The 27857-nt window shown below is 49.2% G+C and overlaps 2 protein-coding genes across 2 annotated transcripts in view; both read right to left on the reverse strand.

The window, feature by feature from the left end:
• The window catches only part of LOC8039165 (annexin-B12-like), an 82575-nt gene extending 80081 nt beyond the window's left edge, over window positions 1–2494 (reverse strand). The window contains exon 1 of the mRNA XM_040212543.3: window positions 2298–2494. Within this exon, the coding sequence (XP_040068477.3) occupies window positions 2298–2494 (197 nt within the window). The remainder of the gene's footprint in view (window positions 1–2297) is intronic.
• Window positions 2495–5411: 2917 nt separating this feature from the next.
• On the reverse strand, window positions 5412–27646 carry LOC121837158. Its single transcript, XM_042292678.1, has 2 exons — window positions 26020–27646; window positions 5412–5887 (listed from the first exon to the last, which is right to left on the reverse strand). The coding sequence occupies exons 1-2, from the start codon at window positions 27167–27169 to the stop codon at window positions 5412–5414; spliced, it is 1626 nt and encodes a 541-aa protein (XP_042148612.1). The 5' UTR covers window positions 27170–27646.
• Window positions 27647–27857: the final 211 nt, after the last annotated feature.

Consider the following 27857-nt stretch of genomic DNA (forward strand, 5'->3'; position numbering starts at 1 on the left):
ACTGTCAAAAAAGAATTAAAACGGCGTGCAGGGCTTGGTTAGGGTGAACGATAGCCAAATTTTATCCATAGTTCCACTACGTAATAGACCATTTGCTAAAATACCCAAGCACCAGGTGGTGCCAACGTAGTTACACGCGCTGCACGTGCTGGCGTCTGCAGCAGTTATTCTAAAGCAAATGTCTAAAATAAATGGCATCTTGCACGCGCGTTCGTCAACGCTTTATTTTGGTTATTTACTTCGAATTTTTTGTACAGGGAAGGCGAGCGCGTGCTGCGGGCGTAGACTTACATGCCGAGCGTTATCCTTGATGCTTGGGTAATTTAGAAATAGGTCTATTCGGTTTTTCGAATTTGTTCCTCTCTACAATGGTAGCAAATGACGCAGACAGCCTCCAGAGGGTCCTTTTCCTTTCTTTTGGTAGCCTCGCTCTCCGCCTAGAGAGGTGATACATGTTTCGAGCGTTCATAGCAGCAGCCAAAAATAGACTACCCTTACTGATGACTTGGACCCTAATTATGCATATTTTGTTTCAAGAGAAACCGCGGAGGTTCAACTTCCTTTAAACGGCGGAATAAGGCGGCGCTGAAGACCGTCCGTTGATTCCTGGTGCTCCGGGTCTGTACGTTTTTCTCTTTACTCGGCGCTAACTCAGGAATCGACAGTATAAACTCTTCCGCTGCTCCGGTTCGTTAAATCCTTCGGGATATTCGTCATGCGTTGAGGCTGTGGTCCGCCCGTAAAGGTATAACTTCCTGAAGCGGAGTAGCATTCACCCCCAACCGTAAAGTTGCACCGTCCTCCCGGTTGAGGGTAGCCTTGCCCACCCGAAGGTGGGCCTTGTCATCCCGGTGGAGGATAGCCTTATCTTCCCGATGGTGGGTACCCTTGTCCTCCCGGTGAAGGATAGCTTTGTCTGCCCGATGGAGGGTAGCCTTGTCTTCCAGGTGAAGGATAACCTTGTCCGCCCGGTGGAGGGCGGCCTTGTTCGCCCGGTGAGGGATGTCTTTGTCCTCCCGGTGGAGGATAACCTGGTCCGGCCGGTGAAAGATAGCTCTGTCCGCCCCGTGGAAGATATCCTTGTCCTCTCAAAGGAGGGTAGCCGTGTCCTTCAGGTGGAGGATGCCCTTGTCCTCCCCCTCGGGGATAACCTTTTCCTACCGGTGGAGGATAGCATTGTCCTCCAGGTAAAGGAGACCATTCTACTCCATATGGTGGGTTTCCATCTTGGTTTAAGAATCCCGGTGGTGGGGGCCTTGAAGTCATCCCCGAGTATCCGCAACCAGGGGGCGAAAATCCATGACCGCCTGCAGAAGGGTGGCCGTAGCATCCTTGGCATCCCTGGGTTGCGGGCGATATTATTGGCGGACTAATCACATTGCCTATAAGAGTGTTCACTCGACAAAGTAGGTGAGCCTAACATCGCATGTAAAGCTTACACACAACAAAAGTTACTGAGTAGGATCAGGAGTGCAGGTTAATGTCTGACTAGTGCGTTATTCTCGAGGCTAGTGAGTCCTCAGGTACACAAAAGAGAGTAAAGCCCGAATGAGCACATCAACTTTATCGCGAGGATTTGTTTGTTTTTCTGCTTATAAACAACAGCATTTTTTAAAGTTTGTTGTATCGGTGATTAGCATTGTCTGCGCGCCAAAAGGTGCATAGACCTGCATCAGTGAGCAGAGCAACACTACGAATATATTCTGCAAAGCTCTTAGCTGAAGTATAGTTGCGGCATAAAGCTTCAAGCTACGTCGTGTCAAAGGAAAATCGCTCAAACTATAGGCTCATATACGTGTGTCTTGAAGGAGGAAAAAAAAATGGTTCTTTCATGAAGTTGTAACAATCTGAGTTAACACATTTTTTGGTCTCTAAACCAATCATTTCTCTTAAACGAGGGCATAGCCCTCAGCATCCAGATTCGGCAAACGTTCGCGAGAAGACTCGCATGCCGAGTAACAGTGATCGACAACTTAAATAAGCCTATACTCCGTTTAACCTTACGTCTGGACGCAGGGGGCGCTACCATCTATTCTAGCCCATCCCGTTCTGCGGACGTAGCCCGTGATTCGTTTTCCGCGCGTCGCTGTGCTCCCTTTCCAAGGTCACGTGACACTCACATGGCCTTGGATTGGCTCCGGTGGCTCGTAACATCCGCTGCGCATGGACGTAAGGCGAAACGGAGAAGACTCCCATCCGGTCACAAATAGCACCGAATACAACTAGCTATCCTTGTGCATCGTCGAAATGTTCATTTCCTAATGATTGCGAAGGATGAAAGCACTTCTAAGACATACCGTATGGCTCGGAAGGCCGGGGGGTACCTGTGGCATGTCAATTCGCCCACCTCCCCCGCTGATGCCGGTCCCATATCCAGCACCAAGTCCGCCATATCCTTGCCCAGATATGCCAAATCTACCAGAAACTTGTCCTTGCGAACTAGGAAATGGATTTGGCCCTCCAGGAAGGGGGTATCCTTGTCCTCCGTACCCATGGCTACCTCTTTGACAGTGAGGATTTCCGGATATGCCGCCGGGTGGGGGGAACCCACCGGAGGCAGGATAGCTCTGGCCGCTCCTAGGAGCAGGATATCCCGGTGCTCCCCATGAAGGGTGTCCTGGAGGCGCCCGGTTCGGAGCTCTGTAGCCTAAAGGGTAGTCCTGGCTCCCTTTTGTTGGATACGACATCGCCGGGAGTCCGCTCGCCAAAACTTGCAAAAGATAGTATGTTTGTAGTGTTCATATCCATAATACCAATGCTAGAGATTGTGATCTGATAATCGTTTCTTTGACACCGACACATTTTGTGATATATATATGAGAATAACCATGGCTATTCTGCAGAATGACGGGTATACGGTTAATTCGTATACATAGCTTGCAATCGTCGCCAATGCTAGGTACTGACGGTTTTTCCGACTTACTTGTTCCTTCAGACTACAACTCCTGCGGTTTGAAACTAACGAGGCGAACCGAATTCTTGTGGCACATAAAATACTGGCATGGCCTCCAATGACTCTACATGCAAGCTATATATTCTTGTTGTACACGGTATGGTTTGAGACTCTGATTTTAGGAGTACACAGTTGATCGTGCGAAATAAATCTGATAAAAGCCCACGCACCAAAAGATTTTAAAGGGAGAGTTAACAATACCAGATAAAATGAAACACCAAATACCCAGGAAATTTAGAAAAAAGAAAAATGCCGCCGATCCCGGTAAAGTCTTGTTGTTGTTGCTTTCTTCGCCTTTTTCGTCTTCTAGTGAAGCGGACGGCAGAGGTAGAAAACAGTAGTGTCAGATCGTGTCATCGAAGTCTCAAAGGCGCCATGAAACGACTTGAAACAGACATAAAACGGCACTAAAGTGTTTTTTTTTAGATTCTCGTTGTTATAACTAAATCTACGAGCTCTAAGCATCCTCAGAAAAACATAAATTACATCCATGCCTCACTCAAACTACACTCAAACTGAAGGGCCCCTCCACTTCCTTGAGGAAGGCGCGAGGGCCGGCGCTGGCCAATCGCGTGGACGGATCCGCCGTCGCGATTATCCAGCGCCGGCCCTCGCGCCTTCCTCGAGGAAGTGGAGGGGCCCTTCAGTTTGAGTGGGGTTTCTGAATTCGGCGGTTACCATAGACCCTTCAACGACAGATGACGCTATCGAATCTTGCTGAATATGGTCAAACGACGGAGGGCGCTTGTCAGTCACCCGCGAGCGATAAGGTACCGCGTAGACGAGCGGCCGGCCAGTCCCGCTTGTCCACTCAGTCCACTCTGGAACCCATCACTTTCGAGTGGCTGACAAGCGCCGTCCGTGGATCGAACATATTCAGCAAGGTTCAGTAGTGCCATTTGTCGTTCTGTGACAATGGTAAGTGTCGCAATTTTTGATCACTTCTTAATATGCAAATCGGTCGCGCATGAATGTAATTTTGGTATAAACACGATAGCATTCTTTAGCTACCGCCGGATTTCTTGGACCTTCTGGCCAGCGTTACTAGCACCGCCTCAGTTTCGCAGGTCCCTATCGGAGGTATTCACTGGACGCCATACTTGAGTGCTGCGTTCAGCTCACAACGATATCCCGCTTATCTTCTACGGAGACTTACAATCTGGTGGTGTGAAGTTCACGTTGCGGAAGCGTTGTGGAAGCTGATCGTGAGCTCGCGCTCAGCAACAGCGGACTCAACTATAGACGCTTTACACACGCGCCAAATTACAGCCGCCATTGATGACCTTCAGTTGTCTTTCTTAGATGCCAAGCAACTAAACCGGGCGTTGACGAGCCTTCACAAAGGTCGGTGCTGTGGAGAAAGACACAGCAGAACCTAAAAGGGCAATAACCTGCCCCGCTGTGGTAATGATCAAGTGAAGTAATTGTAATGAGAGGTAACAAAAACTGAAGGTCGCTTATTGCGGCACCCACGCACAGCTGCTGCAAAGCGTCTATAGACGCTTTGCAGCAGCTGTGCATGGGCGCCGCCATAACCGACCTTCAGTTTTTGTTTCCTCTTATTCCGTTCGCTCGCCTTCGTCATTAGCATAGCAGGCCAGATCAATGCCATTTTAGATCCTACCGTGTCCTTCCCCCCATCATTGGTCTTTCTGCAGACTCGTTAACGCCCGTCTTTGATGGCTAGGTGTCTCGGTAAAACAAGAGAAGGTCAGCAATGGCGGATGTAATTTGGCGCGTGTGTACAGCGTCTATAGCCGCCAGTAAACACCACCATATCCTCCTCTATGCCGACAAAGCCTGGCAGATAGTCACGTGATGCGGCAGCCAAAAGTGATATGGCAGAGCGGCAAACAACGGATAAGAGGAGAGTCATATCGGGCGCCCCGCTGCGTCGAGACGCGAAAACACTCTATACTTATTTTTTTCTCCTGTTGGCGAGGGTAAATGGAACGCCAATTCTTCCCCGTTCCTCCGTTTCGGTTTCGCCTGTTTCGTTTGCGCTCAAAATTGTGCGGCAAACTGCCGGGGCTGATTGATTACAGATTACAGATATTGAGGAGGAGGAGGAAATTTTATTGGTCTCCCGGGATCAGGTATTGGGGGTGGTGGAGGACCAAATGGCCGCCGCGACCGCCAGGGCCCGGGAGGTGGTCAGGACTTGGCCTGATTCCTCTGGGTCGCGCAACATTTGCTCCCAGAGGTGAGGGAAGGGAAGAGGGGGGTATGGGTCTGCGGGGCATTCGCAAAGGGAATGGTAGTGAGTGTCGAGTGCCCGCAGGCAGGACAGGCGGGGGTGGTAAAGAGGTGTGGATGAGTGTGTATTAGTTGTGTTCGGTGGGGGAAGTGTGTGTTTGTAGGAGGCGCAGCATATATGTGCTGCCTCATGGGAGAGATGTGGGTGCGGGGGTGGGTATTGGCGGCGGAGGAGGTGGTAGTGCAGAGTAATATCCCTGTATTACAGGAGCGAGATAGGCTTGTCTGCAGGGGCATCGCGTGTAGGCGTAGTTGAAATGGCGGCTCGGTCGATAAGTTCGCGAGCACGATCGTGCACCATCTCATTAGCGTCTACGCCTGTGTGGGTTGGTGTCCACAGCAGGGTCACGGTGTCGGATGGAGGGTTGTTGGTGAGAATTTGGAACGCCATGGGGGAGATATTGCCGCGAATAAAGTTGCTGATGGCCTGCTGAGGGTCAGATAGGACGAATTGGGGGGTGGGGCTCTGGGCGAGCGCAAAGGCAATGGCCGTTCCCTCCGCCGTGGTTGTGTTCGTAGGGAGGATGGTGGCCGCCGTGACGTTTGGTGGTGGCTGTTGGCCCCGAACAGTTACACAGTGTGCAGGTTTGTGAGAGTAGGGTGTGGCATCAGTGTATAGTGTGCATGGTGATGGTGGGTATAGTTTGGCGTGGGTGTTGGCTCGTGCTAGTCGCCGGGCTGCATGGAAACTTGGGTGCATGAGGCGAGGGATGGGGTGGACTCGGATGCGGTAACGTATGTGCGGTGGAATGGGCAGTGGGGGATTGGGATGGTGGGGGGGGGGGGGGGGGGGGTATGGGTATAAAGTTAAGAATGTAGTGCCCTGTGGGCGAGGATGCGAGGCGGGTGAATTGGGACATGTGGTGGGCGTCTAGGCGTTCGCGTATTGTGTTGTGTATGCCGAGGTCGAGCAGGCGGTGCGTTGGGGCGTGAGGGGGAGTAGGAGTGCATGTCTATATGTCTTCCTGAGGAGCGCATCAAGGGAGTCAAGTTGGATGGGCGTAAGGTTAAGGTAGGGTAGCTGGTATAGGATACGGTTGAGTAGAAAACTGTGGACGAGTCGGAGGCGGTCCTGTTCCTTGATGTTTAGTAACGATCCTCCCAATAAGGTGCGTAGTTTGGGTAACATATTTCTTTACGTGTTGGAGTGTCGGTGCGAGTGATCTGTTGTGTGTGAGGGTGAGGCCTAAAAGTCAAATTTCTTGTGTGTGTGGTATTGGGTCAAAGTGTAAAAAAAGTTGTTTTTTTCTTTCTTTTTTTTTTGGCGGGGGGGGGGGGGGGGGTTGTGGCGAGGGGGCGTAAAGGTGAGGAGAGCGGATTTGTGTGGGGAGCATTGATATTGATATTGATACACGGGAACAGCATCGAAAGGTCAGCATCCCCTGCTTGGAGTTTTCAGCGGCCAATGCGCCATTGAGCAGACAACTGCCCAGACAACGCAGATGGTCAAGAGGACGTCCTCAGCTGGTCGAGACGTCTTCGTCCCGACGAAGTAGTCTCGAAGACGACGAAGACGAAGATGAAAACGTTGGCACCTATGATAGATGCCTCTGAAACTACGAAACGTCGAAGACGTCGAAACAAAATAGTCGGTTCTTCCCTGCGGGTTCTTCCGCTGCGCAGCTGCACAATGCGACGACGAGGCTGAGCACGCTGACGGCGTAGCCTCCGCCATAGGCGTTGGCGGCCCCAATCGCCGTAGCCTCGACATCAACAGCCAGTCGCATCAGTTTCTCCCGAGCGAACAGAGTGTTTCGGGTCCTCGCCGCTCAAAAGCTGTGCGCTCACTACCAGATTCCCCGAGAAATGTTCGGTGCTGCCAGATCATCGCGCTCTAAATCTGCGACCGGGCACTCTATGGCTCCGTCGATGAACTGCCAGGATACCACCTATTCCAGGGTATGGACGGAAGTGGTGTACGTGGCGGTCGCAAGAACTAACGCCGCTGCTTGGATGCGTTCCGGTGGATCGCTTCCAAGCAGCTATATACACGGGCTAAAGTGCGCCTCACACATAAACAGAAGAGGAAAACAAAGCTAAGAGAGAGGAGGAGAAAGCGACAACAGGTTGCTACCTTTGGGCCCATATACAGTCACCCGTGAACGAGGAGCCGAGCTGGCTTCGAAACGTCGGGCACATTGAAGAAATTGGTTAGAGTCTACGTAGTACTTTTTGCTTATTACTTACCTAACCAGGCGGAGTTCCGCCGAAATGTTTACATTTAAATCTGACTTCATCGCAAAAGTATCGGTTCCTTTATCAAGTAATGACCTATTACTTTTCTTCTCAAGTAATCAAGTAATCCAATTGAATATTTTAATCGAGAGTAATTGTGATTGTAATCGATTACTTTTTCGAGTCAAGTGCACGAGAGTGGAATAAATCGATCTCAGAGCCAGTTTCATTACGCTTCCGCATCCGCCATGCATCGTGAGAACTGTGTTCGCGGCGTGAATAGGGAATATTCACTGGACGCCATATTTGTGGGTACTGTTTAGAGGGCATGCTCGGAACGAGCTCACATCAATAGGCTGCTAAGACCGGCACTCTTGATGGTGCGGAATGCACGTTGCAAAAGAACTGCGGAAGCTCGTCATCAGCATGCGCTCAGCATTCGCGCACACAGCTATGGCCGCCGGTGAATATTCTTAGGGTGCCTACAGGTATTGTAAACATAGAAATAAAACAGCGCAAACAAACACAAGGACAAGTAGAAGGAGGGACACAGACACAGCGCTGACTCACGACTTACTTACTTTCTCATCTTTTTAAAACATTTCAACATAAGAAAAAAAGAAATGAAAAATAAAAGAAGAAGAATCCAGCATGTAGGATATCCTCTCTGTCATATGCCATCTGAGGAATTTTTTACACAACTAAACGTTATATACCATTACAACAACAAAAAAACCAAATTAAAAAAGCCAAAAACCACAGCGCGAGCCCTAATGCTCTGTGCGTACCTGTCTTGCACGCGGACTCTTGGTATGTCGGAACCCTTTCCTGGCTGCATGTAGGCACGCGCCTGTGGTTATAGGATCACTCCCATGGAAGCAGAAAGAAAGTGTTAAAGAGACGTGCCTAAACTCCGAAGAAACTCGAACTCTTCACTGTATAACGTCACTGACTCTGAACTGACGCATAGATCGGGACCGTGTTGTCGAATGTAAAACGCTTCATGAATTTCCCTTGCCATTTTTTGTGAATGTTTAGCCAAAATTTCAATGTCACTTAACCGAGGGGAACAACCACACCTATCACAATGAATGGCTAGGTGACCCGAAGGTGAAGACCTCAAAGACAGATCCCGAGCTCGAACATTAATACATCTGCCCGTCTGCCCAATATACGCTTTCCCACATGAAAAGGGTATTTTATAAACGACCCCCACAGCACAAGCTACATATTTGATGCGATGGTTTATTCCACACCCTACACGCTGAAGTCCTGCTCTCTCAATGGACGCACACAAACGGGATAGCTTGGAAGGTGCTGAAAAGACTGTGGGAACTCCGTATTTAACAGCCACTTTTTTGATCCTGTGGGAAAAACTGTGCAAATATGGTATTACCACCGGTCGAGAGGCAGGCTTTTGTCTAACATTGTCAAGTATGTTAAGGGGATTCCTGAATAATTTTAAAATTGACTCCGCTACCCCCACTATGACAAGTTTCGGGAAACCCGCTTTTGTTAACCTATCTACTTGACACAGAAAGCTGTTGAAACTTCTGTGAACACAGGATTTCAATAAAGAAGCTCTCAAACATGATTTTGCAATAGCTCTTTTTACAACTTTTGAGTGCGTTGATTCATAGCTAAGGAGGGACTTTTTTGTTCTAGGCTCATAAGCCCAGCATAGGTGACTCGTTTCAAGACGAATGTTGAGGTCCAAAAATTGCAAAGCTTTTTTAGTTGGAACCTCATTCGTAAACCGCAGACCTCCAGAGCACTCCCGAAAGGTGTCTAATAACTCTGAGACCAAGTCAGCACTTCGTGAGCCCTGCTTAGGTTTAAACACCACCAGGTAATCGTCAACATACCTGAAGACTTTCAAAAAACGATCATCTAACCTTTCTGCAATAGCACAATCACAACCTGCTAGGTAGATGTCACTCAATATGGGAGCAACACTAGACCCAATGCAGATCCCGGATTTTTGCAGAAACGTGTTGCCCTCAAAAGAAATAAAAGTGGACTCTAAGTAAAAGCGGAGAAGATCCAAAAACTTTTCCACAGCAATACCAGTCGAATTCTGGAAGGCAACAGAACCGTTTAAGTCAATGGAAAGTTGAACCGCTTCAATGAGACCTCCATGAGGGATAGAGTAGAAAAGGTCTTCCACGTCAATTGAAACCAGATCACAAGATCCAGGGTTGTCATTGCTTAGATAATCTACCAATTCGTCAGAGTTTCGAACTAAAAAAGGATCAGTTAACTTCAAAGAAGATAGGTGATGCTGGAGATACTTCGAGACATGCAGCTGCCATGACTCTTTCTGTGTAACAATCGCCCTGAACGGCATAGTGTCCTTATGGGTCTTCACAGAGAAGAAAACCTCCAGATTGAGACCACGAGCCGCCTGGACAGACTTCCTGAGCCTTTCTAAACCAAGCTGCTTACAACATACTTGACAATGTTAGACAAAAGCCTGCCTCTCGACCGGTGGTAATACCATATTTGCACAGTTTTTCCCACAGGATCAAAAAAGTGGCTGTTAAATACGGAGTTCCCATAGTCTTTTCAGCACCTTCCAAGCTATCCCGTTTGTGTGCGTCCATTGAGAGAGCAGGACTTCAGCGTGTAGGGTGTGGAATAAACCATCGCATCAAATATGTAGCTTGTGCTGTGGGGGTCGTTTATAAAATACCCTTTTCATGTGGGAAAGCGTATATTGGGCAGACGGGCAGATGTATTAATGTTCGAGCTCGGGAGCATTATCTGTCTTTGAGGTCTTCACCTTCGGGTCACCTAGCCATTCATTGTGATAGGTGTGGTTGTTCCCCTCGGTTAAGTGACATTGAAATTTTGGCTAAACATTCACAAAAAATGGCAAGGGAAATTCATGAAGCGTTTTACATTCGACAACACGGTCCCGATCTATGCGTCAGTTCAGAGTCAGTGACGTTATACAGTGAAGAGTTCGAGTTTCTTCGGAGTTTAGGCACGTCTCTTTAACACTTTCTTTCTGCTTCCATGGGAGTGATCCTATAACCACAGGCGCGTGCCTACATGCAGCCAGGAAAGGGTTCCGACATACCAAGAGTCCGCGTGCAAGACAGGTACGCACAGAGCATTAGGGCTCGCGCTGTGGTTTTTGGCTTTTTTTAATTCGGTTTTTTTTTTGTTGTAATGGTATATAATGTTTAGTTGTGTAAAAAATTCCTCAGATGGCATATGACAGAGAGGATATCCTACATGCTGGATTCTTCTTCTTTTATTTTTCATTTCTTTTTTTCTTATGTTGAAATGTTTTAAAAAGATGAGAAAGTAAGTAAGTCGTGAGTCAGCGCTGTGTCTGTGTCCCTCCTTCTACTTGTCCTTGTGTTTGTTTGCGCTGTTTTATTTCTATGTTTACAATGCATCACCGACTAGCCCACCTCCAAACATTACTGCAGTGTCTACAGGTATGTTTGTCTCACGGTGAAGACATCTACCGTTGCCCTGAATATGCCAGCGCGTGACGCTCCCGCGCACTCGGTGCGCGACTTGGGCGTAAGATGGCATCTATGCATTAGCCAAAGCTACGCGCTCGAGCGGAGTGACACCGGATTGCGCGCACTTCAAAACGCAAAAAAAAAAAAAAAAAAACGATTGGGCGGAAAAATGTCTGAAATGTCACCGCTCAAGCAAAAGCGCGCGTGTGTATGAAGGCATTCTAGGCGAGAAGTTTGGGTATCACCGCCTGGTGGAATTTTTTCACAACCCAGAGTGAGGATACTGCAACTTCCTCTGCTGGTTCAAGCACGTACAATGTCAAGCTTCTATACACTATCAAAATTAAAACATAACCTCGTGGCAACCACGTGCACTACCCAGAGTGAGGTAGAGTGAGGAAAACAGAAGCGCCCCTAGCTCGTGCATAGACCGAATGGTCTATGCACGAGCGATAAGTCCGCCGAGGGTCTGCGCGAGCAGACCACGAAGCGGCACGAGCTGTCTCGTTAACTGGCGCACCTGCTTCCTACGAGCTACAGTCATGGCGGCGTCGCGCTTGCACGGAACGCTTGGTGAGATCGGTCTGTTAAAACTTGTTGGAATGCACGTTAGGACGTATGCACTGCAGCCAAATATCCGCTGGTTTTTACCTATTTTTTTATTTATTTTGTTTTTATCGCGCAGAACTTGGATAACTAATTGCTACGGCCGTGCGGGAAGAAAGCCATGCCATTACTAAATACTTTACTATCAGGAATCTTAAAACTTGTTTCAGACCATGATTTTTTTTTTTTCGTCCAGTGCTTTGGTTGTTACCGTTACTTTTTTGCGTCAGTCCTTTGGCTTTCCTCAGCAGTGGTCCCCAGCTTGTTAGAGTTTCTACATTATGCCAGAAATAAGAATTTCTTCCTATAATGATTAGGTCGAATCGCGGTGGGACGTAAAAATGCTGCAAGTCTCTGAATTTGCAAGAGTACACTGATTATCCCAGGCACTGGTTTTTCCGTGTCCCTTGCAAGGCGTAAACGTGCGGGTCCTTCTTGAGTGTGTACCACTCACACAGAAGAAATTTAGATATAATTAGACGAAAATGATGCTATATATGCGTACCGGCCAAGCTTTACGTGTAATTGTTTTATCAATGAAAATAAAAACGAACGAAAAAGTGGTGAGGAATGGAATGGTTCGTTTTAGAAATTGCCTGTCGTTTTTGGCAGAGAAGTTAGCTCCTCAAAGGGAACGTTCATCTCTTGTTAGATTACAGAGAACCAGAAATAGATTTCGAACATAGCTTACTCGAACTCTTACTGTGGCTATCTTGTTTCAGGACGATGACACATATGCTCTGGAACTGCAAGAGGCTAGAGGACTTTACACAAGATCCGTGGGACTCGCTATCGAGCGAGACAAGACCAAAGCAACTAGAAGACTGGACCCATCCCAAGGGACGGGCGCAGCAGAGGAAGCAAATCCTAGATTTCCTGATTCGCTATCAGGGGGCCCGAAGTCCATCATTTCTTTTAGCGGTATCATAATCATAACCGTCCTCCGTCCCAACAGCCCACAACCCCCATATTTCCTGCTTCAGGAGTACAACGCCATAGGAAGGCGAACCTTTTAGTTAAATAAATGCATGTTTTCAATCAATCAATCTTGTTTCAAAACAAACGTCGCGTTTAGTCCCATTTAATGTAGCAAACAGAGAGGTTCTGGGGAGCCTCCGTTGATTCATGGTACCCCAGGCTGCACGTTCCTCCCTTTACTCAATGCTACCTCAGAAATCATTGGATTAAATTAGTTGGTTGCGCAGTTTTATAAGGAATACTCTCTGCTAAGGCGGTATATAAAGTGGGGCGAGACGGAAGAAATAAACCAGACAAGTCGCACAATGCACAGTACTGTGCCTCGGCCCGTCAAACGCTCCGGGAATTCCTAATTTACAGGACTTTGTAGGCCCGAAAATGTATAACTTCCGTCCGACGGAGGGTAGCCTTGTGAGAGTGACCACATAGGGGATAGCCTTGTTCTCCCGGAGAATATCCTTGCACCGGAAAAGGAGGAGGTTGTGCACATTCATTTTGGTAAATGAATCCCGGTGGTTGCTGGTAAATGAATTCCGGCGGTGGGGGCCCTTCGTTCATGAATCCCGGTGGGGGTGGGCCCCCGGCTATGAACCCTGGTGGCGGGGTCATCAAAGACTCCTCCGGAAACCCGCCGCCAGTTCGAGAAAATCCAGGGCCGCCTCCAGGTTTGGGAGGAGCAGGAGTATCCTGGAATTCCCTGGATTGAAGAGGTCATCACTAACAGTTCGCTCACTTTGCCTATTTTGCGGCATTTACACCGGCATTCTAATCGCAACTGCGAAGCAGATCCGCTCGTTTTCGCCATCAAATTCGCGTGGGGCTGAACTGAATCTTTAAAGGAAAATTGAAGCTGTTTTGTGTTTGAGGAAAAACGCTTAAATCGACTTTATTTTGCCTCCAGGATCACGAACATCAAGATTATTTTTCAATTCGGTGAACGGAGGCTGCATAAAATAATTTTCAAAGTACCGATGAAGCCCCTCCTTCTCGGAGCGTGACGTTATGCCAGGAGTTTTCGGAATCTCCGCTCTCGCGCATCTTCAGCGCCTACCAAAGCTATGCACGCGCACTCTCGGTATTTTTAAAAAGTTTATAAGAGGACGTCACGACTGGTGTCAGTGCGAAGAAATATACCTGGCAAGCTAGCAATTGCACGTGCTGCCCAGGCGAGCGACACGCGCTTGGCGGCAGGAAGATCCTAGTATGACGTAACGACCGGTCGGAGTTTTTTTGGTGTTTTCTGGCGTTTAGTTACATCTTCGGGGAAAACAAACGTGATATTCAGGTTCACGGGATAAAGCTTTACATCATTCCTTGACACACCTATGCAAGACGCGACACTTTTTTTTTATCCACGCAATGACAGTCGCAGACAAATTTTAAGAAAAACGAGCTGCGTTCACTCCCTCAACTCTGAGCCAGAAAAAGCGGCTACGTGATCTGGAGCCGATTATATGCTGTCGATGTTTATCATAGCCACGCGCTGGAGTTGGTAAACCAGAAGGCACGCGCTGAGTTTCACACATTAGCGAGTTTCAGAAAAAAAAAGGACCCCAGTGTTAGGGGGCCCCTAAGAAATTGGCGACGTGCGCGACCGAAAGCGTCGCTGTGGTCGGCCTTCCACGATTGGCCGAACGCTGAATATGACGTCAGAAAAGGATTTATCATCGACGGAAATAAGAGGAATGAAAGAACTTTAATTTTGACGGTGTTGGCAGTGTTTCTTTGAGAGCGCAATTAGGGTGCCTTCATGTGCGCTTTGCTTAGGGTGGAGACATCTCGCCATTTTGTCCCACACATTTATTTTTCTTTTTTGTTCAAAAGCGCGTGAAAGAGCGTGTTCCTGCACGCGTTTGTGGCGCTGACTGTGCTATGGCGACATTTTGTTTTCGTCAATTTCTTTGTATTTTACCCGTGAGCGCGTGCTGTCGGCATCGGGTACTACAAAGGGTGGCATCACCCTTAACAGAAGGACATTGAGGCACCCTAAGCGCAATGATTTCAACCTTCCACCATGCTAATAACAAACACCATCGAACTTGTTGTTTGCAAGGTATCACAAGGGGGAACCATAGGAGGGCGCCACCAAAATATCTCGCCGCTAATAGAGGCTCGCCACTGCGCATACGACGAACCCATTCAGTTCGTTGTATGCGCCGCCGCACAAGGACGCGGGGACTGCGTAGCGCTTGCGCATGATGAATAACGAGAAAGATGGATAGATGGACACTGCTGATCCGGGCGGCGTGTCGTGTAGCACATGAGCCCTCGTCGGGCATGCCAGCTCTATACTCCTTTTCGTAAACCAGTTCCGGCGCGTGAATCAGCCTCGAGATCATCTGGTGGGCTAGTTGGGTGAACATTCGCTGCATGAAAGCGGTAACAAGTGCTTTTCTTTGTTTAGCCACAGGAAAATCTTAAAATGCTTCGGGGGAAGGAGAGCTCGCGAGCTGTACATGACACAAGACATGGTGTGAAGTGGGGATGCCTCCGTCAGCGCGCCCTTCAGTGGCCTTGACACAAAAAGAACTTTATTACCTCAGTCTCGATCCTTGACGATTCCTGGCTCACTCTAACATTTTACTTCATTATCTTCTCAAACTTAATATTTCTTTCTGCCTTTCTTTATTTTTTTTATTGAAATCTTTGTTTACGATTTTTCGCAACTTCATCGTTTTCATCGATCGTCGTTTCAAAACGAGGGAGTCCCAGCCCCTCTTTCCCGTTCCTCCTTTCCCTCCTCTTGAACAGGTGTGCATACACCGCCTCCCCTGTAGCTTTGGCTTTGCTGCACGGTTTTAGTGAAGCAGGACTATGACGCGTGAATTTCTTTGACACCGACACATAGTAAAACCAACACAAAAGGGGGGAAAAAAGCCATAAGTGTGGCTTTTCGTCAAAATCGTATAGTTCATAAGTACAAAAGGTAATGTTGAAAAATTAACTTTTTGAAAGCCCGCACAATGCTGGCACCGCTCGACAGTAGGTTTCAACGAGTGTCAGTGAAATATACTCATATCCAGGGAATTCAGAGAGCGCTGGCGATCCCGGTGGAGCCTCGTTCTTATTGGTGATTGCTCTTTTTGTTCTTCTTTCTCAGGCACCTGACAGCGTGACATATGCGCCAACATCCCAAGAACACTGGCTTCCATGCCCAGCCCATTTTTGTCTGGGTGAGCGGCGTACCGGCGTTCGGTCGTGCATCACTTTAGCGTGATGCACGTTAAAGACCCCAGATTTTGTTTGGTTGTACTGCACCGAGCTTCTTATCTACAGCGGGTAAGAATGTCGCATACTCTGGCAGACTGAACTCGTGCTGTGGAAGCAACTAGCCAGTGGCGACTAGTTCATTTTGTTTCTTTCTCAACTACAACACCAACAGCGTGACGCAGATTATGAACAAAGAAAGGACAGCCTACGAAATCTCTTCTCTAACACAGAATGTGCCCTAAATGGCTTTTTTGAACCAAAATAAACATTGCTACTACCACTGTTACCACTTATCTCCATGAGAAATGTCGTAAAGATAGAACGGTTTCCGGTGAGCTACCCGTTACCAGTACTGCATCCGCGTTCGGCTGAAACTCTTGCCGTCACTGATTGGACACGAGTGCCAGCCGAATTCTGACTCAGCGCTCGGGTCCAATCCGCGCCCCGTGTTCGCCTCGTTTAGGTGACGCCGGAAATTCAAGGAACCATAAAAATAATTTGGGGCTGGAATAAGCTATTTTAGACTTGGATTTTACTAATCGGAGATCGTTTAGCAATAGAAGAAAAAGAAGAGAAAAGAAATAAACGAGGGTTGAAAGCTAAAAGCCTACTTTTCGGTACAGAATTTTTAAAATATAACGGACTGTTTCATACCTTCTTTCCTTCGAGAGCTCTCCGCCTTTTCACCGGGACGCATCCCCGGTGTGCAGTCCTCGAGTGGGCTGTATCTTTAGCAGGTAGTGAAGTAAGGAGACAAAAGAAGAAATGAAACTGCGGATATGGTTACCAGCTATAGAGCTGGAAACAATTTCATCTGCGAAGTATGGCCACCAGTTAAGAAAATTATTGCGATCGCATTTCGACATTCTGTAGCGAAGCACCATAAGAACACAATGTATCTTTAGTGCTTTTTTTGTTTGTTGTTGTTGTTCCTTAACGCTGATAGACAGTCGCTACAGTTAGTGCCACTAGATAAGCTACGCTTCAGAGTAACGACACTTGGCCATATTGTGTCTTAAAATCATGGTTGCCAGTTATCTGAACCTTTATCTGAAATCACAGGAAACGCTTTTCCGCCCTATACAAATGTTTAAACAGTTCGCGACAGAGCAAAGCAATATTACAAGAGCTTCCTAACGCCGAATTTAATGCTAAGGAAGTCGTACGTTTGAATCGTGACGATCAGCCGTTGCGTCTGCTCTGCATACGAGCCAAAATGGCGGCGCCCACAACAATGTCGGGGAACGGAGTGCCGATATTCTAAGCGGAGCTTATTTAGTGGCTCTAGCTACAGTCTTACAGAAAGGGCCATGACACTATAGGGAGTATTAATTCACTGGCGGCCATATCTTTGTGCGCTGCTGCTGAGCGCGTGCTGACGACGAGCTTCCGCAGTCCTTTTGGAGCGTGCATTTAACACCATCAAGGTTGCCGGTCTTAGCAGGCTATTAATGTGAGCTCGTTCTGAGCATGCGCTCTAAACATCGCCCTCAAATATGGCGTCCAGTGAATACCTCCTATAAAGCCGAAAACGTGTTTCAGACCATGTCTTGTGCGCGCGTGTGCGCATGTTCGTTCGTGCGCGTGTTTTCGTGCGTGTCTACTGGTGTGCGTGTGCGTGATTTTTGTTTGTTTGTGGTGTTTGGGTTTTTACAGTCTTCTCTTCACGTCAGCCCAGTCATTCGCTCAGCATTCGTCTCCAATTCGTTCGTGTTCTTACATTTTGCCCACAAGAAAATATTCGGAAAAAAGACAGAGATAAGACATAAGTCAATATCCCGACTCAGATCGCATCTCCAGGTCAAATCGTGTTTTTGTGTTTCACCGGCAAAAACAAAAACAAAGAAACAAAAGTGGAGGTGGAAGCGATATTCTGTTTTAATAATTGTCTCCCTTTTTTTTTACACAGTAGTCAGACTATATAATCAGTAGTCACACAGCTCCAATACAGTTTTCTTAACTTTTTCATTGCTATAGCCAATGGATAAGAACACAGCTTCCATAGCGTAACTTGCATTTTTGTTAAATTACGAAAAAAAAAAGGAAAAAAAAAATACTCGGAACACAAATTACTTTTACTTATTGTGAATATGTTGCTTCAAAACAAGCATTGCGGAGGTTCAGACCCAGCCACAGGAGTGAAGAAAGAGGTGCGCGGGGAGCCACTGCTGACTTCTGGTACCCCAGTCCGCTGGTTTCCCCTTTTACTCCGCGCTACCTCGGAAATCGTTAGATAAGATTAGTTGGCTATGCGTGTTGTATAGGGAACACGCGCTGCTAAGGGTGCCTAAAAAAAGACAGAAGACGAAAAAAATGAAGGAGACACGCCACATACTGCATGGCGCTGTACCCCACCTCCGGTGCGACTAATCCTCTCGGATTTTCGTTGGTTGGAGGTTGTTGCCCGCCCGTAAAAGTATAACTTCCTTCCGCAGGGGGATAGCCTGGGCCTCGAAACGGAGGGTAGCCTTGTGACCCCGGAGGATAGCTTTGCCCCGTGTAGGGAGGAAGTGGAGGGTATCCGTCTTGGTTCGTGAGCCCCGGCGACGGCGGATTCTGCTGGTAAACAATCTCCGCTGGTGGGGGGTTTGCGTTAATGAATCCAGGTGGTGGGGGCCCTTCAATAATGAATCCCGGTGGTGGCGGCCTTTCGTTAATGAATCCCGGTGGTGGCGGCCTTTCGTTAATGAATCCCGGTGGTGGCGGCCCTCCGGTTGTGTATCCCGGTGGTGGGGTACTCGAAAACGTGTCTGAGAATTGGTCGCCAGTTGGGAGAAATCCTTGGCCGCCCCCGGGTCCAGGAGGGTAGCCGGAGTATCCTAGGTATCCCTGCGTTAGAGAGGTAGTCATGCTCCTTCACACTGCCTACAGACCATCGCACCGTTCACAAAGTTTGCGCTTACACTGGGTGCAGCTAGGTACTGCGCGTGCTCAAAACGAAATTCGAATGAAGTGAAGCAATCGCGCATGCGCCGTACCCGAGAGCAGGGCCATCGCGGCATGACGTCAGAGCCACGAGTTGGTGTATACGGTGAGCAAGTCGACCCTATCGCGTCCCTTCGCGCACGAGGGTTGGAGGTTGGAGCAATACCATATAGAAGCAAGGCCTGCGCATGACGTCATCGTGTGTGGATCTCCGATCCGCCCCAAGCAGCAAACACGCTGAGTTTCGACGAGATTCGCCGCAAAGCGTCTTGGCTTCGCCGCAAAGCGTCTTGGCTTCTCCGCAAAGCGTCTTGGCTTCGCCGCAAAGCGTCTTGGCTTTGCTGCAAAGCGTCTTGGCTTCGCTGCAAAGCGTCTTGGCTTCGCCGCAAAGCGTTTTGGTTTTGCTGCAAAGCGTCTTGGCTTCGCTGCAAAGCGTCTTGGCTTCGCTGCAAAGCGTCTTGGCTTTGCTGCAAAGCGTCTTGGCTTCGCTGCAAAGCGTCTTGGCTTCGCCGCAAAGCGTCTTGGTTTTGCTGCAAAGCGTCTTGGCTTCGCCGCGTGCGAGCGTCGCGCTCGTTGGACGCTGCAAGGCGCTCCTCTGGCGTCGATGCTGACGCAATTCAGTTAGGCGACGCTGCATGAATCCACCAGTGATGACATTGGGGGGGAAGGGGGAGGGGGGGGGGGGGACGCAGGACTTGTTTTTTACGGGGTTTTGGGTTGGAGGCACGAAACGCTGAGGAGTCTCTCCGCACGTCAAATGCTCCGCCCCCAGCAGACTCCATCCTCTTCGCTGTGTAACAAACAGCTTCAAGGCCGTGAGTTCTTCGTTCGTTGTAGCCTGTCTATTAACCGACAAAAACACCCTGCAATCGCGATCCACGCGAAGTTGAACACGTAATTGTCGACTGCGGCCGTGGTGGCGTGTGCTCTTTACGAATCAAGCACGTGGCAAGGCGCGCCAGCCGCCATTGCCGCCTTTTTATGATGACGCAAGCATGTGAAGTACAGGGCGATCGACGATCGCGTGTTTACATAGTTCATACAATTCACGACTGTACCCGTTGCAACGATTCGCAGACGACACAGACAATCGCTCAGTGGCTCGTCGCTCAGAAAGCAGCACCCTCCACGCAAGGTGCAGACGGACTTCTGCCTTTATGTTTACCCACTCTTGTCTTCCAGTCGGAGCTCCGCGCTCTGTTGTTCCGCCTTTGTGTCTACCCACTATTGGTGACGTGCACGCACCAAAAGCGTCGCTTTTGTCAGCATTTCGACGATTGGTCGAGCGCTCATTATGACGTAATTAGTGAGATTCATTTTGCGTCCATCAAAGGAAGTACAAGCTATAAAGTCAGACAGTCCACTTCGACTGGCTTGGTTTAAGAACGCGCTGGCTCAAAAGCTTCCGTCTTGTTTTTTCTCACACGCCGTCTAGCTTGTTCGCAGCACGTGACGTCATGGCGAAGCAAAACCTGGGTGTGACGAGACGGATAGAAACCATTAGAATGCGCCACCGAACACTTTTCGGCTTTTCGGCCACAGTGCAAGAAGAAAGAGGTGTCGAACAGAGCAAGAAAACGGGTCTGACTTCCACTCGGGCTTTGCGTATCTCCCGGCGGGCAGACTTGGAAAGTAATCCGTTACTTTTCAAAGTAATTTTGTAATTGACAAGTTACATTTTTCGGAAGTCATTTTTAATGTTCTCGTTACCAAATATTGGTAACAGATTACTTTAATTACTCGTTACTTTCTAAGAAATATTAGCATAATACAGTAACCGGAACAATACGAGCAGAACATTTGGCAGCATAAAGAGAGCAAGTTCAACAAAATTAGAAAACACCAGGAAGGAGAGAATAGCCGAAAAGAAAAACACGATTTTTTGTGTGACCAGTCACTATTAGCCCCGAGAAGTTTGGGTGGCGCCCGCTTACGGCGAACCGGGGTGAACGTCACGGCGAGGACAGAATTTCCGCCTGACTCGCTCCGCTCGTCCTGTGGAGTCGGTGACAACGTTAGCTGTCGGCGCGCTCGTTTCTACTGAATTATTTTTGCACGTGTTTTTCGTAGGATGTGTAAATTTTCATATGTGGCAAATTTATTGAGGTATGGCCTGTAGCTGCAGGCGAAAATTCATCCAACATTTCAGGCATGGTTGACAGGGCAGGCAACGCATGAATCGCAGCTAGTACACGAAAATGAAAAGAAAAAAAATATGGACACAGTTGCAAGAGCATCACTATACATTTATATCTCACACAATCAATGCTGCTGATGGTCCAAAGGAATTGGCAGGTTATGTATACTATTTAATATTGTTTTTGCATCTCTGTTTTTAAACAAAACGCCGAAGCAGAAAAGCTGCATGCTGCTCGAGCAACTTCTTAAATATAATCTGGGCCATGAAGAAAGAATCCCAAGTGAGACAACCCAAGTGCAGGGGCAAAGTAATGAAAGCAGAAACATTTTATATACATTGCTCGCATTTGACCCTTGCTGTATTCGGATAGTATTTCAATGGACTCCACTGGTGGTGTCCGTAGACTTGTTTATATATCATCCCTCAAGTAAGTTTAACAAACATAAGTGAAGGTTTCTAGCCCGTTATTAGTCCCTTGGGCTCTAAAATTTAAATTTTAGCTAAATCAAACACCCAACTCAAAGGGAGTTTTCGTAGATCGTTTCTTTAGCTCCGAATCTCGTAGCGGAGTTAGACGCTGTTATTGCGCATGCGCCCCTCTAGCTTTCTCTGCACCATTCCAGAGACCATTTCCGGAGGCTGTAATCTAGCGGGATGGCGGGTGTGGTTGCAGTTTTCGATGCCTTGTCAGCTAACAGATTAACGGAGTGCACCAACACTCTTTCTCTCAAATAGAACATTTTAATTTTTGCAAGGACTACCCTAATACGTGCGTATGAGAAATAAAAAGTAGTGTTGCAGAACATTAAGAAAAATATATCAAAATAGTTTCTATTGTTTTCTGGATAACTGTACAGAAAAAGTAACGTGAAAGTAACTTGTAACGTAACGAGTAAAGTAATCCGTTAATTTTCAGCGAAAGTAATCTGTAACGGTAATCCATTACATTTGAGGCTCGGTAATTTGTAATTGTAATCCATTACATTTTTCAAGTAACGAGCACAAGTCTACCGGCGGGGCACTGCCGGATTGCGGCCTTGAAAACGTGTACGTGAATAAGGACGGTTTCTCGAGCTCTTGCCATTTTGCGCCATCTCACGGCGTGTGTCAGAAATGGGAGCGAACCTTCGACACCTTTGCCCCGTGGCGAGGTGGTGCCGTTCGAAAGCTTCCACCGTATTTTCGGGGCTAATATGACATTCTGGCCCGGTCTCGGTTTAGTATCACAATGGTGACCTTTCACCAGATCGTCTGCATACTAGCGGTATTTTTATACGCCAACTCAACTCTCCGACGTCACGTCATTGCGGTGACGCTGCTGTCGGCACTCCGGATGAGCAGGCGCTTCATTTCACGCGAATGTGGCTTCTGCGCACGCGCAGTGCCTACACTGCCCAGCGCTTCCTATATGAGTTACACTATGCCTGTCGGCTTCTCTCCACGAGGTGTACAAGCCCGATGCTACACCCCACGACATCGACAGACGGGCTAGTGAAACCCGCAGCAACTGTTCTTGTTTTTCTTTCTTTCTTTTATGGGGGGACATTTTTGCATTACTATCGAAAATATAATGTAAATATGATTGCTAACAACGTTTATAACGTTCCTCCAAATGTAGCCAACTTGTTTCTGAATGATTTATGTGCGACATAATGCCCAAACCAAATCAAGCGCGACCAGGAGGCGATGATGCAGAGCGAACTGGCGCGAGGTTGAACAGTGGCGTGAACGGCGCGAACCCTTCTTTTCCATACACAGGGCTACCTCCTTGATAGTACGGGTCAGGCACGTAGCCAGGGGGAGCCCCTCTTTGCCCCCCCCCCCCCCCCCCCCCTCCACCCGAAACCAAATCCTAGCTACCTGCCTGGTACGGGTGATTCTGCCCTGGTTGCGTCTGGGCCGGGTTGCCGGATGGGTTGCCCCTCTGGGTTGGATACGTCATGGCTGGAAGGCCACTCGCCGAACCTTGGGTAGAGGCAGAATGGCCACAAAAATCACAAGTCATCTGGTATCAAGCCCGCCTTGCAGTGGCATAACGTCTCTACATAGCCAAACAGATGTCGATTTTTCTAGCACCGCTTTAATATAAATTGTGATGTAATGTAGATTCCTTCGAGACCGACACATGGTACGAGCGAGGTCACTATCACTAACACCACTGCTATAAATATTATGCGATGCAATATGAGTTCCTTTGAGACCCCTTCGAAATCTGATTGCATGAGTACAAAAAGGTTGATCGTGCGAAATTAGAAACCGTGAACGCCCCGCACTACCAGCACAGCAGATTTCAGCAAGTTTCAATAAAATATACTCGTACCCAGAAAATTTTGAAAAACGCCGGCGATTCCGATAAAGCCTTGTTGTTGCTGCTGCTTGCTTCTTTTTCTTCACCTTTGTCATAAACCTGGCAGCATGACGCAAATCGTAAATACAAAAATGGCAGCTCTACTAAACCAGAGACTAACTTCTTCTTTTAGGAAGTTTGTACACAACAAATTCGGTGTTGTGCAGCTCAGTATCATTAGGGCGACTAATATAGGAACGGCATGATTATCACGCATACCGTCATTGAAACCATCAAAATGTGCCACCTTCATGAACAGAATCGGAGCGGTCAGCCAGCCATACTTGGGGGCAAGTGTCTGTTCCAATGAAGCCAAAGCTGTCGGTGCTCGTGCGCTCGCACACCGTGAGCCCAGATGAAACCTGCGCGCGCGCACTCTTCACTTTATATAAAATGCCACAGAAAGTGACCCCGAGTTACGCCACTCCTGTATTTCAAGAGGAGGAGGAGGAGGAATAAACTTTTAATAAATAGAGCTTCAGGCGCTGATGGTTGGGCGCCCGCCCGGTGGGGGGCCTCCTCTAGTCCGGGAAGCCCTGGTCCGCGCTGACTTTCCGGGCTCTCTCCACCAGGCTACGCTGGGCTGAGAGGTCGGAACTGGTCAGCTGGCCCACCCACTGCTCGTAGGTTGCGTGAGGGTTGGGGGCGAGGGATGGGGTTTGCTGACACTCCCAGACCATGTGGTACAGGGTGCCAGGCTGGGAGCAAAATTTGCAGGTAGCAGAATATAGGGTGGGGTACATGGCGTGCAGTAGAGTGCCGTGGGAATACGAGTTAGTTTGTAGCCGACGAAAAGCGGTCGCTTCGGCTCTGGATAGGCGGGGGTGCGGTGGCGGGAACTGTCGTCGTTCGTGGCGGTAATGAGCGAGGATGTCCGCGTATTTCTTAAGAGGAGTAGGTTTGAAAGTGCATGGGGTTTGCGTGTCGTCGCCTTCTTGAGAAACTGCCCGGTGTATATGAGCGCGGGCAGCGGCGTGTGCCGCTTCGTTTCCCTCGAAGGACTCGTGTCCGGGGGTCCAGACGATATGGAGTTCTGGGAGTTGACGTACGTTTTGTAGAACTTTGAGGGCCGTTGGTGATATGCGGCCAAGTAGGAAGTTGCGGCAAGCGGCTTGAGAGTCGGTCAGTACAGTGATATATTCGTTGCCAGTGGTGGCCGCCAAAGCAATGGCGAGCTCTTCTGCTGTCTCGATAGACGTAGTGAGAATTGTAGCTGCCGTCAGTTCTTTGCAATGGGCGTCGGTGACGCTCACGGCGTGGGCTGGTTGTTGGGGGTACGGGGAAGCATCCGTGTAGCGAGTAAAAGAAGAATCCGGGGAGTGTTCGTATTGGGTTTTGAGGGCTCGTATCCGGGCTTCTCGCCGTGCCTTGTTGTAGATGGGATGCATGTTTCTTGGAATAGGTGCGACTTTGATGGAATGTCGGATGGTGAGAGGGATGCGTTTCTTCTGCTCGCATTCTGCAGGAGGCGTGTAACCGAGCCGGTAGAGCGAAGCTCTTCCTACCGATGTGAGTTTCAGTCGGGTGAATTGTGAGACTCGATGGGCTTCTTGTATTTCCTCCCATGTATTATGGACGCCGAGTTGTAGGAGTTTTCGTGTGGCCGTCTTTGGGGGTAGTCCCAGGGCGGCCTTGTAGGTTTGGCGAATGGCAACGTTCAGTTTCTCCTTCTCCGCGGATTTCAGGGCCAAGTACGGTGTCCCGTACGTGACTCGGCTGATAAGGATAGCTTGAATGATGCGTAAAGTGTCGGTTTCTTGTAGTCCAAAGTGGCGATGGGAGACTCTGCGGATGAGGTGCATGAGTTGAGTTAGTGTGCGCTGCAGGAAGAGGATGGTCTGGGCGCCTGAGCCATCTTTTGGTATGTTGAGGCCCAAGATGCGAAGGTGTGGGACGTTGGGGACGGGTTGGTTGTCAATGGTGAGCTCTGGATCTGGTATGGGGTCTTTGTTTTTCTTGTATGTTCTCTTGCACAGCGTTAGAAGGGCAGATTTTTCTGGGGCGCATTCAAGTCCCCTGGGTTGCAGGTATTGTTGGGTCACCTGGATGGCTGCTTGAAGTGCGTCTTGTTGGTCCCCCGTTGATCCGGTGGGGACCCAGAGTGTTAGATCGTCTGCGTAGATGGCGTGATGTAGGTTTGGGATGGCTTGTAATAGGGGTGGCAAGTCCTTCATGGCAATGTTAAACAGTAGGGGGGACACTACCGACCCTTGTGGCGTTCCTTTTGGTATGGTTGTGAACGTGTCGGATCGAAGGTGTCCGATACCCACTGTTGCCGTGCGGTTGGTGAGAAATGAGGCGAAGTATTTGTATGTGCGCTCGCCACAGTTAGTAGATGCGACGCCTTGAAGGATGGCCTGATGTGAAATGTTGTCGAATGCCCCTTTAATGTCTAGGGTCAAGATCGACCGCTTGCTGTGGTTATTCAAGCTGTCCAGTACTTCCTCCTTGAGCTGAAGCAGTATGTCCTGAGTGGACAGATGCGGGCGAAAGCCGTACATTGTGTCGGGGAAGTAGTCTTTGTCCTCAATGTGAGGCGACAGCCGGTTGTGGACCATGTGTTCGAACAGCTTGCCAACGCAGGAAGTGAGGGAGATGGGCCTGAGATTCTTGGGGTTCAGGGGTTCGCCGGGTTTTGGAATAAGAGTGATGTCCGCGTGTTTCCACTGAGGAGGCAGGGAGCCCGCCAGCCAGCAGTCGTTGATATAGTCTAGCAGATTCTCCAGTGCTACGTGATCGAGGTTTCGAAGTAGCTTGTTGGGTATTTTGTCTCGACCCGGGGTGGTGTTGCGGGTGAGAGTGTATACCGCCGCCTCGATTTCAGCCAGTGAGAATGGCTCGTCCATTTCAGGGTTGGGGTCACCCGTGTAGTCTGGTGCTCGCTTGGGTTGGGCGTGTGACGGGGCCGCCAAAGGTTGTTTGAGCTCATCTAACAAATCGGCTTCAGTACCCGGGTGGTTGTGAATTAATCGGCGGAGTTGGTGGGTCGTGACCGCCTTGGACTCGCCGGTCCCCAACAGGGAGCGTAGCAGGTGCCAAGTTCGACGGGTCCCCAGCGTTCCTTGGATTTTGTTACAAAGTTGCATCCAGTTTAATTGGCTAAGTTGGAGGGCGTATGTTTCCGCTTCTGCCGTTAGTTTTGCAATGCGGGTCTTCAGTTTGCGGTTTGTCTTGTTTTTCCTCCATCGTCTGAGCAGCCCGTTGCGGGCGTCCCAGAGGTGGAGGAGATGGGCGTCGATGGCGGGATTGTCCTCCGTAAGGGAAAGTTCCTTGGTGTTTTCCCGTGCCTTCTCAAGGAGCTGGGTAGTCCAATCCTCGAGGCTTATGATGGGACCGGTGGGAGTTGCTTCTCGGAAATTTTTCCAATTGGTGATGCGTGCCGTGCCAATTTTTTGGCTCCTGGTCCTTTGGTGTGGGATTTGGAGCTGTATTATGTAATGGTCACTGCCCAGAGTTTTGTCCAGGCGCGACCATGTAGCCTGTTTGATGTTGTATGTAAACGTCAGGTCGGGGGTCGTATCCTGCGAGACGCTGTTGCCAATTCTAGTGGGAATGTGGAGGGAGTTATATAGGTAGAGTTGATTTTGTAGAGTAGCTTCATGTAAGCTTGTACCCTTTTTGTTGTTTCTGGGGTAACCCCAGGCCGTATGCTGGGCATTGAAATCCCCGAGGACCACGAGTTTGTGGCCTCTGGTTCGTTGGCGGACGATTCTTAGAAGGCGGTCAATCGCCGAGAGAGTCTGTGTTGGAGGACTGTAGATGTTAAGGACGTACAGGCTGGGTTCTGTCTTTTTACGGGGTAGGAGTTCGACGAAAGTATAATCTATCGTTGTAGGTAGAGTGTGCGTTTGGGCGGTTTGGGTGGCTTGAACAAGGACGGCTGTTCGGGATGTTGGATCAGTGGCATATGTCGTGTAACCCCGAAGCGACACGTTGTCCGTATTCGTTTCTTGAAGGGCGATGAGGTCTGGCGAGTGTTGAAGGGCGAGGAGAGTGAGCGATGGTTTCTTGTTGCGAAACGAGCGACAGTTCCACTGCCATACGGTCAGCGGGGGTGGAGGTGCGGATGAGTTTTTGGGCGATGGGGGGTTAATCATCATCAATTTGGAGGGGAGGGGACGTGTCGCCGGAGGTGCTGGGTAAGGTGCACTGTTTGGGCCTTTTGCGCGCCTGTCGCTTTGCTTCTTCGATGGTGTGGATGCGCTGATCGAGGTCGATCAACCGGCTGTTGAGGCGTTCTCCCATCTCGTAGATGATGCGCTCAAGGTGGCTAATATGTGTCGGAACGGGCGTAGGGGCGCGAGAGGTAAGTGGTGTGGCCTCGGGGTCCCTATCAAGGGTCGGCCCTGGAGGGCGCTGAATTTGGGGGTGGGCTGGCAGCTCCATTTGCGTGAGGGGTGGTGTGGCATCGGGGTTCCTCTCCGGGGTCGGGTCTTTAGGACGTTGAACTTGGTGCTGGAGTAACAGCTCCACTTGCATGAGAAGTTGCTCGATACGTTGTTCGAGGGTAGTCGTACGTTTATTCGTAGCTTCTAGCTGCTGTTTGAGGAGCGTGTTTTCTTGTTGGAGGGTTTGGATACGGGGGTCGGGAGTTTGTACGGGACGGGTGGAGAGTAGGGGGACTTGGTCATGAGCGTTAGGCGGAGGAGCAACGATGGTTGACCAGCTCACCTGTTGTTGGTTCGGTTGGTTCGGTGGAAATTGTCGTTGCTCAGGAGGCTGGGAATTCGAGGAGGATTGTTGTTGCCACCGCTGTGAGGTGAGAGCTCGTTCCCGGTCTCGCAGTGG

This window comes from Ixodes scapularis, unplaced genomic scaffold, assembly GCF_016920785.2.
Source record: "Ixodes scapularis isolate PalLabHiFi unplaced genomic scaffold, ASM1692078v2 PGA_scaffold3__209_contigs__length_174095766, whole genome shotgun sequence".
NCBI lineage: Eukaryota > Metazoa > Arthropoda > Arachnida > Ixodida > Ixodidae > Ixodes > Ixodes scapularis.